Here is a 16,858-nt window from a genome sequence, read left to right as displayed (position 1 = left end):
CGAGCAGCCACTGTGAGTTTTGATCCTGAATTAATGTTGCCCAGCAAGTAGATAAAGAACGACACTGATTAAGTAAAAGCATTAAAAATCTACATGATCTGAAAGGCTGGATTTTAGAAGCAGAAATCAGAAACGAACAGCGCGGCTTCATTGACAGAGCAATTGTTTCTTCTGGTGCTGAATGTCGTGGTTAAATGTTTATTGGTAGGATGGTGGAACATGGCCAACCACTGATAAGGTAAGGGACTTCTGCGTACCCTGGAGAGCTCCCTACATAAGCAGAAAAAAAATCATGACTTTGTAAATATAAAAGAAAAAGAAATGGGAGATTTTTATACCCTGCTTGAGGGTTTCATGGAAGCATCTGAATGGCTGCTTCTGGAAAAAGGATGCTGGGCTAGATTACACTTGGTCCACCTGAACGCTTCTTATCTTTCCCCACAAACAAAATTATCTTCTGCCATGAAATTAGAGTTTGGCCGACATCGTTTCCTAGATCTACTGTACGGCAGGTTGGATCCCACAGATTCATTCTTCCAGTGGAGGCGCTTTTCTCCTGGGAGAAGCTGCTTCTGCCAGAGGAAAGCACATCTACTAGCAAAATGGATCCACAAGATCCAACCCCAAATCATGAAAACTAAAAAAAAAACAACTAAGCCCTCACACAAATAAGGTAGGGGTTTCTACAAACTGGCAGAATTCCCAGGGGTCAAACCAGTTTACAATCTCCTTTCCTTCCTCTCCCCACAACAGACATCTTGTGAGGTAGGTGAGGAGAGAACTGTGACTAGCCCAAGGTCACCATGCAGGCTTCATGTGTAGGAGTGGGGAAACCAACCCGGTTCGCCAGATTAGAGTCCACCGCTCCTAACTACTACACCATGCTGATACCAACTGACATACCAGTACTAAATGCCAATGTTAATGTCTTTTACCGTTTTTCTTCTCTCTTGGTTCTGTTGGATTGTGAGGGTTTTGTTATGCCCAAGTCCCTGCTAAATTTTCAGAGTGCACAAAGGCAGTTGTGCGCAGAGACGCTCATCCAAACCTCTGTGTGTGCCAGGAACAAATTGCTAGAAGCCTTTTGTCTATTTAACTAATATACTTCATTTATTGTAGGAAATCCATTTCTGGATAGGATAAAGTATAGTTGCCTATCTATTCTAACTAACTAGGATGGAGGGAGATCCAGGGCATGCATCCTTTCCTCATGGTGGCAAGAGGGAGAAGAGTGCCAGTGTGTGTGAGGAGGTGAGGAAGAAGCAGGAAGGAAGGAAGTTTCCCTAAGAGTAGCAATCTACACATCAAAGGGATAGGTCAGAGCAGTAGAGAAAGGATGCCCCAGTATCTTGTCCCCTCTGTCTCTCTGGGCGAAAATGTACGGTTGCTTTATCCTCCTTTAATCCCTGTTTTAGCCAGGATCAAACGCACATTAGGCGAAATGCATGCGTTCGATCCTAGCTGAATCCTGGCTGAAACAGGGATTAAAGGTGGATAAAGCGACCTGCGTTTTCGCCCTCTGACTCACTAGTCTTGTCCCCCTCTGGAGTCTGAGGTTAAGAGACAGCGCAAAGTCCTTCACTTCCAACAGGTTCTTCTTTTTCCCTTTCTGTGGCAGGCCACAGGAGGAAAGGAAAAGGTATGCCTTGGCAGCCTCTCACTCCGACCAGATTAACGTCTGCAACTTGGATGGATCTTGTGCCCGGGCTGGTGTCATAACGGTTGGGAACATGCAACTGCCTGGCAAAAGGCCCACCCGCAACTGGAGACACTGTGATCTCCTGTTTTGCAATGAGGGGAGTGACTTAAGGCACCTGAGGAAGCAGAATGCAAGAGAATTGCCTTCTGCTGCCCGCTTCAGGAATCCCATTGTCCCACAGTCCCTGGCAATATTGCATTAACTCTTTCTTGGTTCTTTTAGACCTGCCAGTAGCAATAGGCTTAAATTTGTGAGAAAGTGACATTCGGCTCCCTCCAAGATAGCCATAAGTGGGGGGCAGCCAAGGGGGAAGATAGCTATGGTGTATTGGGATAGGGGGTAATGGCCATTATGGAAAGTGAGCTGCATGGGTCCCTTTGTGCACATCCAAACCTGCAACTGGCCCTATTATGTGCTCCTGACCCTGCCCTGGAATTAGGATTGCCAGATCCCTCTTCGCCACCGGTGGGAGGTTTTTCGGGCAGAGCCAGAGGAGGGTGAGGTTTGGGGAAGGGCTTCAATGCTATAGAGTCCAATTGCCAAAGCAGCCGTTTTCTCCAGGTGAACTGATCTCTGTTGGCTGGAGATCAGTTGTAATAGCAGGAAATCTCTGGCTACTACCTGGAGGTTGGCAACCCAACCTGGGATGCCTTTCTTCTTGGCTCTGTACCTGAGTATGTGTTTGTGCAAATCATCTCTCAATCTCTATCTCTGGTTCTCCCTCCCAGCTGTTGCACCCCTTGAATTGTTGCTTTGCACGATGGATCGAGAAGTTAACGGTGCAGCCTTTTCTCCTCCAGAATGAGGGTTTCATTTATCTTTTGGCTTTTCTCTCTGTATCGGCTGGTATGTTTCATTTCTCTGTTTCCCCCCCTCTTCCAGGTATTTGGTGCTATGATTCACAAGATGTGAAATGCGGTAAGTTCTTGGAAATGTTTTTGAAACTTTATTGCTTGTTGTGTGAACTTATGCCGGTACATGGTTATGTTACACACTGCAAAATATGATTTTTTTTATAAATAGTCATCTTCATCATCATAATTATTTATTTATATGCCCTCCTCCCCCTGCCAAAGCAGGGTTCAGGGGGGTTTACAACAAGGTAAAGACATCATCAGTGCAACAATATTATAAAACATAATATTTAATGTAAAATTAAATTAAAATTGAGAATTTACAACCGTTAAAATATGGCAAATGGAAACTGCAGCTGCGGAGGCTCCCAATTCAGATCTGGGATGTGGTCTGTAGAGTGAAGGAGTCCCCTGTGTGGAGACTCATTGATTCTAAAAAATCATTTAAAGAATCCCAAAGGCTCATTGTTTTCTTGTGGTGTAGAACTCCTGGGTGGGATATATACATACTAAAGGAGTCTTCCCCGGTTCGGGTTTTTGATAATTTAAGTTACAAAATCTTAACTCCTTAATGGAAGTGGAAAGAACACAGGAAACCAAGTCACCAGTTTCATCTCAGCAAGACTTGATACAGTGGTCTGATTCACCTAACCACCCCAATGCAGTTACAGAACCTTCTTTTCTTAAAAACTCCATAGAAGAGAATTTTCTATTAATGCTCAATAGCAATGATTCACCTCCTCGATTGCCTGCTGCTCCCAGGAAAATCAAATTGAGAAAGATAGCATAAGCTCTAACAATGGCCTGGGATTCAACTACGGTCCCAGGTTCAATCCCCAGCATCTCCAGGAGGGTGTGGTTTGGGGAGGGGAGGGACCTCATCAGGACATGATGCTATGGAGGCCACCATCCAAAGTAGCCATTTTCTCCAGGGGAAGTGATCTTGGTCATCTGGAGATCAATTGTAATAGTAAAGATCTCCAGATACCACCTGGAGGTTCACAATCTTACTGGAGAGGCAGCTCAGCAGGAATGTGATGCCACAGAGTCCACCCTCCAAAGCTGCCATTTTCCCAGAGGAATTGATCTCTGTAGTCTGGAGTTCAGCTGTAATACCAGGAGAACCCCAAGCCACACCTGGAGGTTGGCATCCCTGAGACTGACCTGATCAATAAATAAGCAGGCCCTTGCAGTATCTCAGCCATGGTAACAGCAGTACTGTAGTCCACAGTACAACTAGGGTTGGCAGGTCCCTCTTCGCCACCGGTGGGAGGTTTTTGGGGCGGAGCCTGAGGAGGGTGGGATTTGGGGAGGGGAGGGACTTCAATGCCATAGAGTCCAATTGCCAAAGCGGCCATTTTTCTCCCGGTGAACTGATCTCTACCGGCTGGAAATCAGTTGTAATAGCAGGAGATCAACACCTAGTACCTGGAGGTCGGCAACCCTAAGTACGACTACTTCCAACGGGGTTGCCCTGAGAGAGAAAGAGAGAGAACAACAAAAGAACAAATAGCATTAGAATGGAAGTCATTGTGGGTCTTTGGAAACTGTAATGCTCATTAAAACAGTTGGCTTAGTCTGTCAAGCTAAAGATAGGCCCAGGGAAGGAAACCCTGTTGAATTATAAATGAGAAAACCCCCTCCTCGTGATTATTAATGAAGGTCGGCTCAGCAAGAGGGCATCTCCTGTTGAGGACGAGAATGGCGGAAAGAACACCGCAGTCGGCCTAATGAGCCTCCTGGCTGAGGCGTCTGGGCTTGTTGGCTAAGTTGTGGATGTCACCAGCAGCCTCCACATTAATTTTAGTTTTTTTTAAAAAAAATCCAATCTCAAGAGCTTCCGTCCCACTGACGCTGAGGGAAGCAAGAAACGCTTCCTTACCTCCGCTGTCAGGTGCCAGCATCAGAAAGATCAAATGGCTGTGTGTTTATTTGTGGGGGAGACACATGGAGAACTGGCGGTGATGCCCGCTGTGACAGAAACGGAGAATCTTGGATTCCTATTTTGAACTTTGGTTTGTCTCCAGAGGAAAATTGCCTTCTGAAAGGACAGCGTTTGTATCTGCTCTCCCATGCGGCAGAGTGATTTATATCTTTTTTTACCCCACTTTTCTCCCCCATTGGAGACCCTACGTGGTTTATAACATTCTCCCTTCCTCCATTTTATCCCCACACCAACCCTGTCAGGTAGGTTAGGCTGAAAGAGAGTGACTAGGGTTGCCAGGTCCCTCTTTGCCACAGGCGGGAGGTTTTTGGGGTGGAGCCTGAGGAGGGCGGGGTTTGGGGAGGGGGGGACTTCAATGCCATAGAGTCCAATTGCCAAAGCGGCCATTTTTTCCAGGGGAACTGATCTCTATCAGCTGGAGATCAGTTGTAATAGCAGGAAATCTCCAGCTGGTACCTGGAGGTTGGTAACCCTAAGTGTGACTTGCCCAAGTTTCCATGGCAGAGTGTGGATTTGAACCTGGGTCTCTCAAATGTCCTGCTTTGTATATTTTCTCAGATTTTTTTTTAAAGCTATATATTGAACATGGTAACATGTATTTTTACCCTTCATTAGTGACCTTCTTTGTAATATGGCTCGAGCAACTACTGTATACTGAATGGACACATGAGCACATGGCGTTTGGGTCTCCCAAATCTTAATTTGACATTCTAACCACTACACCACACTGGAACATGTACATAAATAAATGTGCATATATGTAGTAGGTGTGCATGCACAACATTTTCCCTAGCAAGAAATTGAGGAGAACCAGGCTGCCTGCCCCAGCTCAGTCAGTGAGGGGCACATGGTAAGGAGGACCCTATGCCTGCCTTCCGCAGAGCTCCTCGTTTCTTTCAAGGGAAAGAGCATTCCTTTCCCCATATAGAATCAGTACATCTCATCCACATTAAGCCCCATCTCTCCTGTTTTCCTCCCTTTCTCTTTAGGCCCTTCACACTGGAAGGACATGACAAAGAGCTGCTCGGGAGATAACCAGTCGCCCATTAACATCGTCAGAAGAAAAACTCAACGGGACTTGAGCCTTGATGAAATCTCGTTTGAAGGTTATGACCAGGCCCCTGCCGGCAGATGGCAACTCCTCAATGATGGACACTCAGGTGGGGGCAGAGCACGTCGCCAGCTTTCCTCTCTTAGGTGGGGCTGCCTGATTTCCAGGCAGGGCTTTCAATAAACGAATGGATTTGCAACAGAAACCTCTAGGAGTTTCACCAAGCCCAAACGGCTTTGAGCTGCACATGCCCAATAAGGCTTCTCAAATTCGAGAGACAAGAGTTCAGGAAGTCCTTTTGGGCATGAACTGCTTCCCATGCTGTCTTTAAATGTTGCCTGGGAAATAAGGAGGGAAGGAGCCATAGCTGCTGTCTTCTGGGAGGGGGCAAGGATGGTGACAGACAGTGGGGTAGAGGTTGCAAGAGGCAGGGGCCAGCGTAGGGTTGCCAGCTCTGGGTTGGGAAATAATTGGAGATTTTGGGGGTGAAGCCAGAGGAGGGCAGGGTTTGGAGATAGGGTTGCCAATCTCCAGGTAGTAGTTGGAGATCTCCTGCTAATACAACTGATCTCCAGCCGATAGAGATCAGTTCACCTGGAGAAAATGGTCGCTTTGGCAATTGGACTCTATGGCATTGAAGCCCCTCCCCAAACTCTGCCCTCCTCAGGCTCTGCCCCAAAAACCTCCCATCGGTGGCGAAGAGGGACCTTGCAACCCTATTTGGAGTGGGGAGGGACTTCAATGCCATAGAGTCCAATTGCCAAAGTGGCCATTTTCTCCAGGGGGACTGATCTCTGTCGCCTGGAGGTCAGGTTGGCAACCCTAGGCCAGCAGCAAGGGGTGTGGCTGGGACAGTGACCACAGGCAGCACCCCTTGTTGAGCCGCCACTGCGTGGTTATCAATTTCTACATTACTAACAATGTGCCTGGCACTTTACAGCATAGCAAGTAGTCAAGTCACGATCTGAAATTGAACACACAGGAAGCATCATGGCTGGCCTCAAGGGCTGGTATAGTGGGACATCTGTTGAGGCTCACAGCCTGGCCAGTGGTACTCTGCTGACCAGAGACGCTTAGTCCAGCTGTTTCCGCCTGGAATGGGAAATTATTCCAAAAGTACTTGTGACTTTAGGGGCAACCCTTTATGGTACTTTTGCTACATTCTGCACCTACTGGTTTATCAATCAGGTTTCTTGCTCTGGTTGCAGCATGGCTCAGATTAATATTCATTTATTAATACGGCAAATGCCATTAAAACATTCATATCAGTTACAGAATTAAAACTGGAGAATATACAGTAACTAAAACTATAGGACATATGATTCATAGACAGTTTATATAATTTAAACAGACCTCAAATTAATAAAACATTCTCCATTTTAAGTTAAGTTACCAAGCCTGACGAATCTTATATATTGCAGCACAGAATTTAGCTACTTGCTCAACCCTCTGGTCTGATCCTTCCCATAGGAGACTCCTCAGTCCCCCTTCCTCGGAGCTGTCCTTTATTAGATTAAGGAGAGGGAACAGCATGGTTCAATTTATGTTATAGGCAGGGTTCCCAACACTTCAGTGGAAAATGATGGATGATTTTGGAGGTGGTGCCTGGGGAGGGTGGAGTTTGGGGGAGGATGCGATGTCACTTTTGGGGTCACTCCAGTTCCCCTTGGGGAAAATGGTTCTTTGGGTGATGCTGTAGGCTGCCTCCATTAGTCTTTATGGCCTTTACCATAGAAACTAGAGCGTCTAGAGATTTCTAGAGTGTCAGTATATGGAGGACATTTTTTCTCCCACTCCTCAGTCCCCAGTGGGAAACTGAGCCCAGGTAATTTCCTGCCTGGGCAGGTAAATGGGGGGCCTGTTCATGGGCAACTGGTCCGTTCTTCCTTTCCATGTGCAAGGAGGGAGGAAGGAAAGCTGAGCAGTAGCTGCCTGACGTGCAGGGAGTCAGGCTCTCTCTCTGACCTCTCGATCTTTGATCTGCCTCCCTTTGCAGTGACCATGAACCTGGACGGAGCCTCTGCTTCAGATCAAATCAATATCACCAAAGGAGGGCTTCAAGACACATATCGGGCCCTGCAGTTCCACTTCCATTGGGGGGACTCCAACAAAAATGGTTCAGAGCACACTATTGATGGACGCCAATACCCGATGGAGGTAGATACCCTTTCACTCTTTTGATTTTGTAACCAGTCTATTGCAATACCAGGGAGGTCTCTCAGGCTAGAGACTGACAGTAGTTCTTGAAAAGAGTAATCAGTTAGGAAACCTAGTTTGCGCTCAGCACCATCTCATCCAACTAAGTCTGCAGCGTGTCCTGTTTTCCATTTTGAAACGATAGGTGCAGACTTTGGATGTAGCCACCATGCTCCAAGAGAACTTTATTTTCCTTCTTCCATCTCTCCCTCTTCTTGTACATAACATGGATCCTGATGAAGTCTTCTAGAGAACTCGAAAGCTTACACGCTGTTTTGCAATGCATATGGTTTGAGGACATTTTGGTTGGTCCTTGCAAATGACTTCTAGCTTTGGAGTTGTCTGTTGGCCAGCATGACTACTTGCAAACTTTAGTGTAAGGAAGATGCTTCTTGATGCAATCCAGCTGGATTAGGCCTGTTCCTTGGCTGATGTCAGTTAAAAGGACAGCTGGCGGCAGCTGAAGAGCTGGACATTGGAGGCCCTTGGTTTAGTTTCTTAGTTTCTCTCCACCTTGCCTACCTTGCAGGGTTGCTGAAAAAATAAAATTGGGGAAAGTGGAAATGCCCAGTGCCCCGAGTTCCTTAAAGGAAGGGTGAGCTAAAAATGCAACTGAATGAATGAAATAAAAGGAAGGCATGTATGCGTATAGCATGAGGAGCCATTCCTTTAGTCAATAATCTTCAGTTCTTCAAGGTTTATTGAAACTATTCCCGCTACTAGCTTCTTGTACACCGGTAGGGAGATGGGAAAAAGTTCTTCTGTTATTTCAGAGGAGACACCATCCAATTACGTGGGTCATATAATGAATAAACTCATCTCCAAACTCAGTTCTCTGTATTTTCAGCAAGAAGCTATTAATTAAGGAAGACCCTGGGGCATAACAGATGAGAGACTGTCCAGCCATTCCCCATGAGAGTCAGGCAAAGTGAGGAAGATGAGAAAGGGCTTATTGTGACCCCTGTCTGATCACGAGCAACTGGTCGCATTGTTGCAATGATTTTCATGATTAAACAAGGAGTTTGTGACAATTCACTGGTCATTTTTGCCCTCTTATCTTGTGCCGGAATCTCAGTTTGTGCAGCAGGGGTGACCAGCACAATACCATGCATTCATTCATACCTAACAGTTTAACTATAGTTCTTTAAAACCATAGGTGTGTGGCTCTTGGTTTCCCCCCTTCCCCCAGAATAAGTGAAAGTATGATGTGTGATGTGTGATGACTTATGGCATTCTTAGCAGTGCGCTTTATGATGGTTTCACAGCAGTTTTGCAGCACTGTGAGTCAGCAAGAGACATTTGTCGCTTTTCATTGAGAGGATACAGGAGGAACTTGGACCAAAGGTACAAGTATGAATAACAGAAGGGCTTGTTGATTGCAGCTGTGAAGTTTTGCCGTGGCTCTTTCAAATAGTTCCTTGTTAAGTACAAAAAGAATCAGTTTGTGTCTCCACAAAACTGAAATGTTTTTCCTCCCTGAACTCTGCTTTTTTTGGGTATGATTTTGTTCTTTTTCCATCCCTTTTCTCTGCCCCTATTGGCAGCTGATTTAGTACTTTTTCCTTCAAAAAAAGAAGTCCTTCTTGCCAACTATGGGATCCAGCTAGGGTTACCAACTTCCAGTTTGGGAAATACCTTGAAATTTGGGGGTGGAGTGCAAAGGGCAGGATTTGGAGATAGGAGGGACCTAATGCCATGGAGTCCACCCTCCAGAGCAGCCGTTTTCTCCAGGGAAACTGATGTCTGTCATCTGGAGATCAGTTGTAATACCAGGAGATCTCCAGCTCCCACCTGGAAGTTGGCAACCCTAGGACTCGTCCAGCCAAGCATGTAGCCAGTGTACAAATGTCATGGTGCCAGATAGCCAGTCAGATTTGGTTTTGTGATGATATCACAAATCAAAGTCAAAAGAATAGGAAAATATTTTTCTGTACCATTTTGCAGGCTCGAGGGTATGTGAATATTTCTCAGACTGCAGATTTATTCTTTAGAGACACTTCCTTTCCAGTAAGATTTAGCCCTGCATATGGGAACCATGGGCATGTGCCAAATAGTGCTTTCCCTGAGCACATCAGACTTACTCATGTGGATGTCATTGCAACTGACAGGCAAAGATCACAAAAGATCTTTGGACTCAGAACGATTCTTTTTTCTCCGCAGTTGCACCTTGTTCACATGAATACCAAATACAAAACCATAAATGAAGCAAAGGGACACCCCAAAGGATTGGCTGTCTTAGGCTTCTTGTTCAAGGTGAGTCATACTAAGCTGCTACTGTTATGTAGTCAATTGGTGCTCAACCGACTGGAATAACATCAAGCTCTTTTGTCCTTTGACCATGGAATCAGGGCTGCTGAGAGGGGGGCAGGTGGACGTTTCAAGGGCTTGAAATTAGGGAAACCATGTAATTTTGTTTTCATGTGATGTGATGTGGTGGTTAGAGTGTCCGACTAGCATCTCAGAGAAACAGGCTTGACTCACATCTGCCCTGAAACTAACTGGGCAACCTGGAGCACATTCATTTTCTCGGTCTAACCTACCTCACAGGTAGGGTTGCCGGCTCTGGGTTGGGAAATACCTGGAGATTTTGAGGGTGTAGTCTGAGGATGGTGGGGTTTAGTGAGGGGAGGGACTTCAGTGCCATAGACTCCAGTTGCCAAAGCGGCCATTTTCTCCAGGGGAACTGATTTGTATCGCCTGGAGATCAGTTGTAATAGCTGGAAATCTCCAGCCACCACCTGGAGGTTGGCAACCTTACTCACAGGGTTGTTGTGAGGATAAATTGGAGGAGAGGAGAATGATATGAGCAGCTTTGGATCCCCATTAGGGAGAAAGGTGGGGTGTAAATCAAGTACATCGTTTCAGTTTGGATTAGGGTTGCTAGGTCCCTCTTCCCCACAGGCGAGAGGTTTTTGGGGCAGAGCCTGAGGAGGGTGGGGTTTGGGGATGGGAGGGACTTCAATGCCATAGAGTCCAATGGCCAAAGCGGCCATATTTCTCCAGGAGAACTGATCTCTATCGGCTGGAGATCAGTTGTAATAGCAGATCTCCAGCCACCACCTGGAGGTTGGCAACCCCAGCTTGGATGGTGTGAATTCAAATCTCTGCCATGCAGCTCACTGGATAACCTTGGGTCAATTATTATCTCACAGCCTAACCTACCTCACAGAGTTTTTAGGAAGACAAACTGAGGAAGGGAGAACCATATACACAACTCTGAGCTTCTTGGAGGAAAGGTAGGATAAAAGTGTACTAGACAGATAAACAGCAGGAGTCCTCAGTGAGAGAAAGATAGCAACCCCACCTGCAGGTTTAAAAAAGAGTTTCTAGATCTCATGGTTCCAGAGGTAAGTTTGGAAACTAGGAAAAAAGTGAGAATGCATTCATTCTTTGTTACAATTTAACTGTTTTGTAAGCCACCTCGAGAGCCCGGAGTCTCACAAGGCGGCTTACAAAACTGTTAAAACAACAACAATTATTAAAAAAACAGCCAGCATAAAAAGTTTCCCTAAAAACAGCAGCAATAAAAATACAAAGATACAGTATAAACAACACAACATTAGTCACAACAATTAAGACAAACTTTTTGAAGGATCAACAGGGTGAAAACGGTCAGTTAAAAACTAAACGGAGGTAGTAATAAAATAATTTAAACAATGTTATGACAATTAATATTTAACAGAAAGGACTATTAAGATGTATCATTAAAAAACAACTTGCTGCTTGTTCCTGATCCTTCCACATATCTGAAGTTATCACTGTAACAAAGAGGTCTGGAAATGAGGAATTAGCTTGCAGCTAGAATTGACAGACTTTTTCATAGCACCCCTTACGCTCTTAACACGTTTCTTACAGGTTCTTAGAAAGCATACCTGGGGAATCTTGCAAGGGGGAAAGGCATGGTGAATATAGATCATTTCAGAAATAAAACAGATTTCTTTCAAAAACTCATGAGATTGTATTATGAGATTGGACGGGATCGGGGAGGGGAGGGCATGTTATAAATTTGTACGAGTCCTACCTTCCCACTTTGGGCCTGGGAGCAGAGCATCACCGGAGGCTTCATGTAGTCAATTTGTGGTTCTTTCTCTCGTTGAATGGCAGGTGTCGGAAGTGGATAATACCAATTACAACACAATCATTGCTGGCCTCAGAAACATCTCTCGTGCGGGTAAGCAGCGAGATTCAGACAAGCGTTTGACTACTTTGCTTGGGTAATCCAGGGGAAGGAGCCCCGTGGCGCAGAGTGGTAAGCTGCAGTACTGCAGTCCAAGCTCTGCTCATGACCTCAGTTCAATCCCGAGGGAAGATGGTTTCAGGTAGCCGGCTCAAGGTTGAGTCAGTCTTCCATCCTTCCGAGGTCGGTAAAATGAGTACCCAGCTTGCTGGGGGTAAAGGGAAGATGACTGGGGAAGGCACTGGCAAACCACCCCGTAAACAAAGTCTGTCTAGGAAACGTCGGGATGTGACGTCACCCCATGGGTCAGGAATGACCCGGTGCTTTCACAGGGGACCTTTACCTTTTTAATCCAGGCGAAGCAAGATCCGATGTTCGGAGATCCATGAACAAATCTACTCTGGCTTTCTTGTTTGGATCAGGATTGTGGCGCAGGGGTTTAATGCCCCCCTCACTGTTTTCCTGACCTCAGTTGGCTCCTTTATGATATAGCTATAGCAGTTAACGAAAGAAGATCCCTTCTGCGCTGGACCAAGGCCAGCATCAGTTTCTCATAGCAATCAACCTGATAAAACTGCTGTAGACTGTAGATAAAACTGCTGGCTTCATTAGATGCCTGGTGAAAATATCCTTACAACAACCCTATAAGGTAGATTGTGTCAACAATGTGTCATTAAGTCACCCAGTGAGTTTCATGGGTGAGTGAGGATTTGTCAATAAGAAGTGAAAGGACACAGAACACTTGTTAGACAGTGGTAAAAGAAACAACTGAACTCAATAATTTTTAAAAAAAGAAATTAGGAGAGGGACTATGGACTGGTTAGAGCAGGGGTGTCGAACTCATTTGTGACAAGGGCCATAAATGTCATTTGGTCAGGCCGGGCCATGTGTACCATAAAATTTAATACCAGGTACCTGAGTTCGATCCTGATGGAAGTTGGTTTCAGGTAGCTGGCTCAAGGTTGACTCAGCCTTCCATCCTTCCAAGGTTGGTAAAATGAGTAGTGGTTCATATAGTCCAGCATCCTATATGGCCAGCCTGTTGCTCTGGATGGCCAACAAACAGGGCATAGAACCTTCCCCAGTATTGCTTCCTAGCACTGGTATTCACTGCCTCTGTATGTGGAGGTTCCCTTTAGTCACCATGGCTAGTAGCCATTGATAGACCTCTCCTCCACAAATCTGTTGAATCACCTTTTAAAGACATTTATGCTTGTGGCTATTGTTACATTCAGAATTCCACAACTGAATTACTCATTAAGTAAAGAAATACTTCCTTTTCTCTGGCTAGAAAATTAAGACAAAAACCTAAGAGTACATTGTAGGGAGCCCCGTGGCGCAAAGTGGTAAGCTGCAGTACTGCAGTCCAAGCTCTGTTCGCGACCTGAGTTCGATCCCAACGGAAGTTGGTTTCAGGTAGCCGGCTCAAGGTTGATTCAGCCTTCCATCCTTCCGAGGTCGGTAAAAAAGCTTGCTGGGAGTAAAGGGAAGATGACTGGGGAAGGCACTGGCAAACCACCCCGCAAACAAAGTCTGCCTAGGAAATGTTGGGATGTGATGTCACCCCATGGGTCAGGAATGACCCGGTGCTTGCACAGGGGACCTTTACCTTACTTACTGGAGATAGAAGACACAGACAAAGCCAATTAATGATATTATTTTTTACTTAAATGATATTATGATGCTTAATGATACTTAACGATACTTAAATGATATTATTTTTACCTAAAATACAAACATGCTTAAAACAATAACACTCTTACAATATTTTCTTTTATTTATCAGTCTTTGATAATTTACACCTTGGGACTGGGGGCGGTGACTGGCTTGTGGGTCGGATCCGGCCCCTGGGCCTTATGTTTGACACCCATGGGTTAGAGTGTCAGACTAGGATCTGGGAGACCTGGGTTCAAATCCCCACTCTGCCAAGGAAGTTGCTGGGTGACCTTGGGTCAGCCACACATGCTCATCCTAACCTGCTTCACAGGGTTGTGGTGAGGATAAAATAGAGGAGGGAAGAATTTAAACCAGCTGGAGTCCCCATTGGGAAGAATAGTGAGGATAAATGAAGTAAATTTTATAAAGATCATATGAGTCTGTCTTGTGTTGAATCATACTGTTGATGCTATTATTGTCATTGTCATTGTCATTGTTGTTATTATTACAATTATTACTATTATTTTAACCTGCTGTCTTCCTGGCCAAGGTTATTGTCTACTCCAACCGGCAATGGCTCTCTAGGACCTCAGGTAGGGAAAAGTCTTCCCCACCATCTGGTTCTTGAGATCCTTTAACTAGAGATGCCCAGGACTGAACCGGGGCCCTTCTGTGTGCTCCATGGCTGAGTCATGGTCCCTTTGTAGCTGTCATGTCTCCCCTGAGCTTCCTCTTTTCCCCAAACATTGTCTTTCCAAGGCACCGCCCCAAACTTCCAGGCATTTCCCAAACGAGAGCTGGCTTCCCCATATAAAAGCTGCCTTACTGAGTCAGACCATTGTTCCCTCTCGTTCAGAATGTCTACCCTGACTGGCAGCTCCTTTCTAGGGTCTTGGGATAAGAAGGGCCTTCCTCAATACCTTCTGCCAGGGACTGAGCCTGGGACCTTCTGCACGCAAAGCAGGTGCTCTTTTACTGAACCACAGCTCAGTGGGCGATCCCATTTTATGTGCTGCTTTTTGCATGTGGAAGCAGACACATTGCTTCTTTCCCATCCTCATAACTTCTTCAGAACTACATGGAGTGGATGTCTTTGTCTTGCCTACACATTTCTGTTTCTTTGCCTAGGGGTTTCGGTCGACTTGGCATCCACGTTTCCTCTGAGCAACCTGCTTCCCAACATGGACTCGCTCTCCAAATATTATCGTTACAAAGGTTCCCTCACCACCCCCGGGTGTGAAGAAGTGGTTGTCTGGACTGTCTTCGAAGAAGAGATCCCTATCAGCAAGCCTCAGGTAAAAAAGCTGTTTGCACATGTGGTTCTGTGACTGTGGTGGTCCTTGCATGTCACCTTGGTAAACCTGGGTTGTTATCCTGTTCAAGCCTTGGCCTGGATGATCCAGGCTAGCCTGATCTCATCAGATCTCAGAAGCTAAGCAGGGTCAGTCTTGGTTAGTACTTGGATGGGAGACCCCGAAGGAATACCAGGTTGCTATGCAGAGGAAGGCAAACCACCTCTGTTAATCCCTTGCCTTGAAAAGCCTACTGGGTTGCCTTAAGTTGGCTGTGACTTGACAGCACTTTACACACACACCTTGTTCAAATTGGGATCCCAGATAGCTTTTATTCAGCTTTCAAAAGATGCAGGGATGATCTTCCCATAGATTCTACCTGCCACAGCTTCTCGTATTTTACAAGGATATGCATAAACATTTGGCACAATTTTTTTATTATTAAAAAATCCCATATTTGTTTTAAAACTGGAAAAGAACTGCTCTGGGGAGGGGAGGTCACAGCCACTAACCAACCAGTGCTATGCACCATCCAGTTTTTGCTGGAAAGCAGTGAAACCAGTTTGCCCTAAGCTCAGTCCTGCAGGAAAAGTGGTCCCACTGTTCTAGGTATGAATATCTGTTGGCCTCCTCTGATAACTGGCAATGGTCTCCTCTCTTTCTCTTATTCAGCTGAATGCCTTTGTGAACACCCTGTACTTCAAAGGTGGAACAAAGCTGGTGAAGATGGCGAACAACTTCCGTCCTTCGCAGCCTCTGAAAAATCGCAAAGTCTACGCATCCAAAGATGCCACCATCAGCCACAGTCCAGCCCTGCCCTCCAGTCTCCTCTTTCCTCTACTTTTGGCTTTTCTAGCTGGCCAGTTGTTTGATCTCTGTTAACTGTTTTGGCCAGTTATGACCAACTGCTACTTCATAGCGTTTTCATAGCAATGCTTCTTCACTGTGATCCCTCTTCAAGCACTGAACTGAACAAAACGATAAGGGGAAGTCAGCTGGGTGGGAAAGGGAATAAAGTAACATCTGGCTATTGCATTTTGGGTTTTTAAAGAATATGTCATTCTCTTATATGTAAGGGCACATAGAACTTGCTCTGCATGGATAAGGGCCTAGGTTCCACTTCCTGGCACCTTCCATTGAAGCATCTCTGACAGAAGAACTGAAAAAGACTTTTCTTTGCCTGAGACGCTGGAGCGCTGCTGCCAATCAGAGTTGGCAGTACCAAGCTAAGGATCATTGGGAATGGAGTAGAGCTGAGCAATAGAGATGTCTGCTTGTGATTGTCCATTGTGATGCGCTTGGGGTAACAAGGCACGCGAAGCACCTTGTCATCAGAATGTGAAAAAACACAAGTTTAAACAATGTAAAATGTAGAACAAATCCAGAATTCTTACTTTCTCCACAATGGGAATTTGCTTGGTTCTTTTTGATTTTCAGTAAGACTCCCCCTCACTGGCAGTCTTTAAGAAGAGGCTGGATGAGCACTTGTCGGGGATGCTCTGGGCTGATCCTGCATTAAGCAGAGGATTGGACTAGATAGCTTGTATGGCCCCTTCCAACTCTATGATTCTATGATAAGCCTTCCTCGAGCTCCGCTTCCACCCCCCCAGCAGTGTCCTGTCACCAGAGATAATGATATGATGCTATTGTGGTTCTAGACATCATAATTCTATTTATTAAGTGAGTAAGTTGCTAGGCAAGGCTGTGCAACAGCTGGTACGCATGCTAAGACTCCAGAGATGCATTGTTGCTGTTCATGCTGTACAAATGTTATCAGCCCATGGCAAAGGTTCATGGGGCAGTAAGAATGCGGCTGGATCATGGTGTTATCATGAGGGCTCCCTCCCAGATGCTCCAATGGCTCCCGAAGTCTTGTCCAGATAAGAGGGCGAGACTATGCAAGTGAGGCACATTAGCCTGGCTATAATTTCCAAGAATGGAAATGTTCCTTCTTGCCTAGTATTAGAGCTCAGTTCTCATTAAAGTGT

The 16,858-nt window shown here is 45.6% G+C and overlaps 1 protein-coding gene across 1 annotated transcript; it reads left to right on the top strand.

Moving 5' to 3' along the window:
• The first annotated feature begins 209 nt into the window (after positions 1-209).
• LOC130485926 (carbonic anhydrase 15-like) lies at positions 210-15,752 on the top strand. The gene is made up of 9 exons (XM_056859066.1): positions 210-238; positions 1,619-1,773; positions 2,582-2,617; positions 5,488-5,658; positions 7,546-7,706; positions 9,906-9,998; positions 11,850-11,916; positions 14,707-14,873; positions 15,543-15,752. Exons 1-9 carry the CDS (start codon positions 210-212, stop codon positions 15,750-15,752), a joined length of 1,089 nt encoding a protein of 362 aa, XP_056715044.1.
• Positions 15,753-16,858: the final 1,106 nt, after the last annotated feature.

This window comes from Euleptes europaea, chromosome 13 (assembly GCF_029931775.1).
Source record: "Euleptes europaea isolate rEulEur1 chromosome 13, rEulEur1.hap1, whole genome shotgun sequence".
In the NCBI taxonomy this organism is placed as follows: Eukaryota; Metazoa; Chordata; class Lepidosauria; order Squamata; family Sphaerodactylidae; genus Euleptes; species Euleptes europaea.
This window is presented reverse-complemented; position numbering and strand designations above follow the sequence as displayed.

What these genes read in the sequence shown, in the direction of transcription:
- LOC130485926 (XM_056859066.1), top strand. Translation starts at nt 210, where the DNA reads ATGGTGGAACATGGCCAACCACTGATAAG. An exon ending in CCTCAATGATGGACACTCAG is followed by an intron (nt 5,659 to 7,545) that starts GTGGGGGCAGAG and finishes CTCCCTTTGCAG; the next exon opens with TGACCATGAACCTGGACGGA. An exon ending in TCCCTATCAGCAAGCCTCAG is followed by an intron (nt 14,874 to 15,542) that starts GTAAAAAAGCTG and finishes TCTCTTATTCAG; the next exon opens with CTGAATGCCTTTGTGAACAC.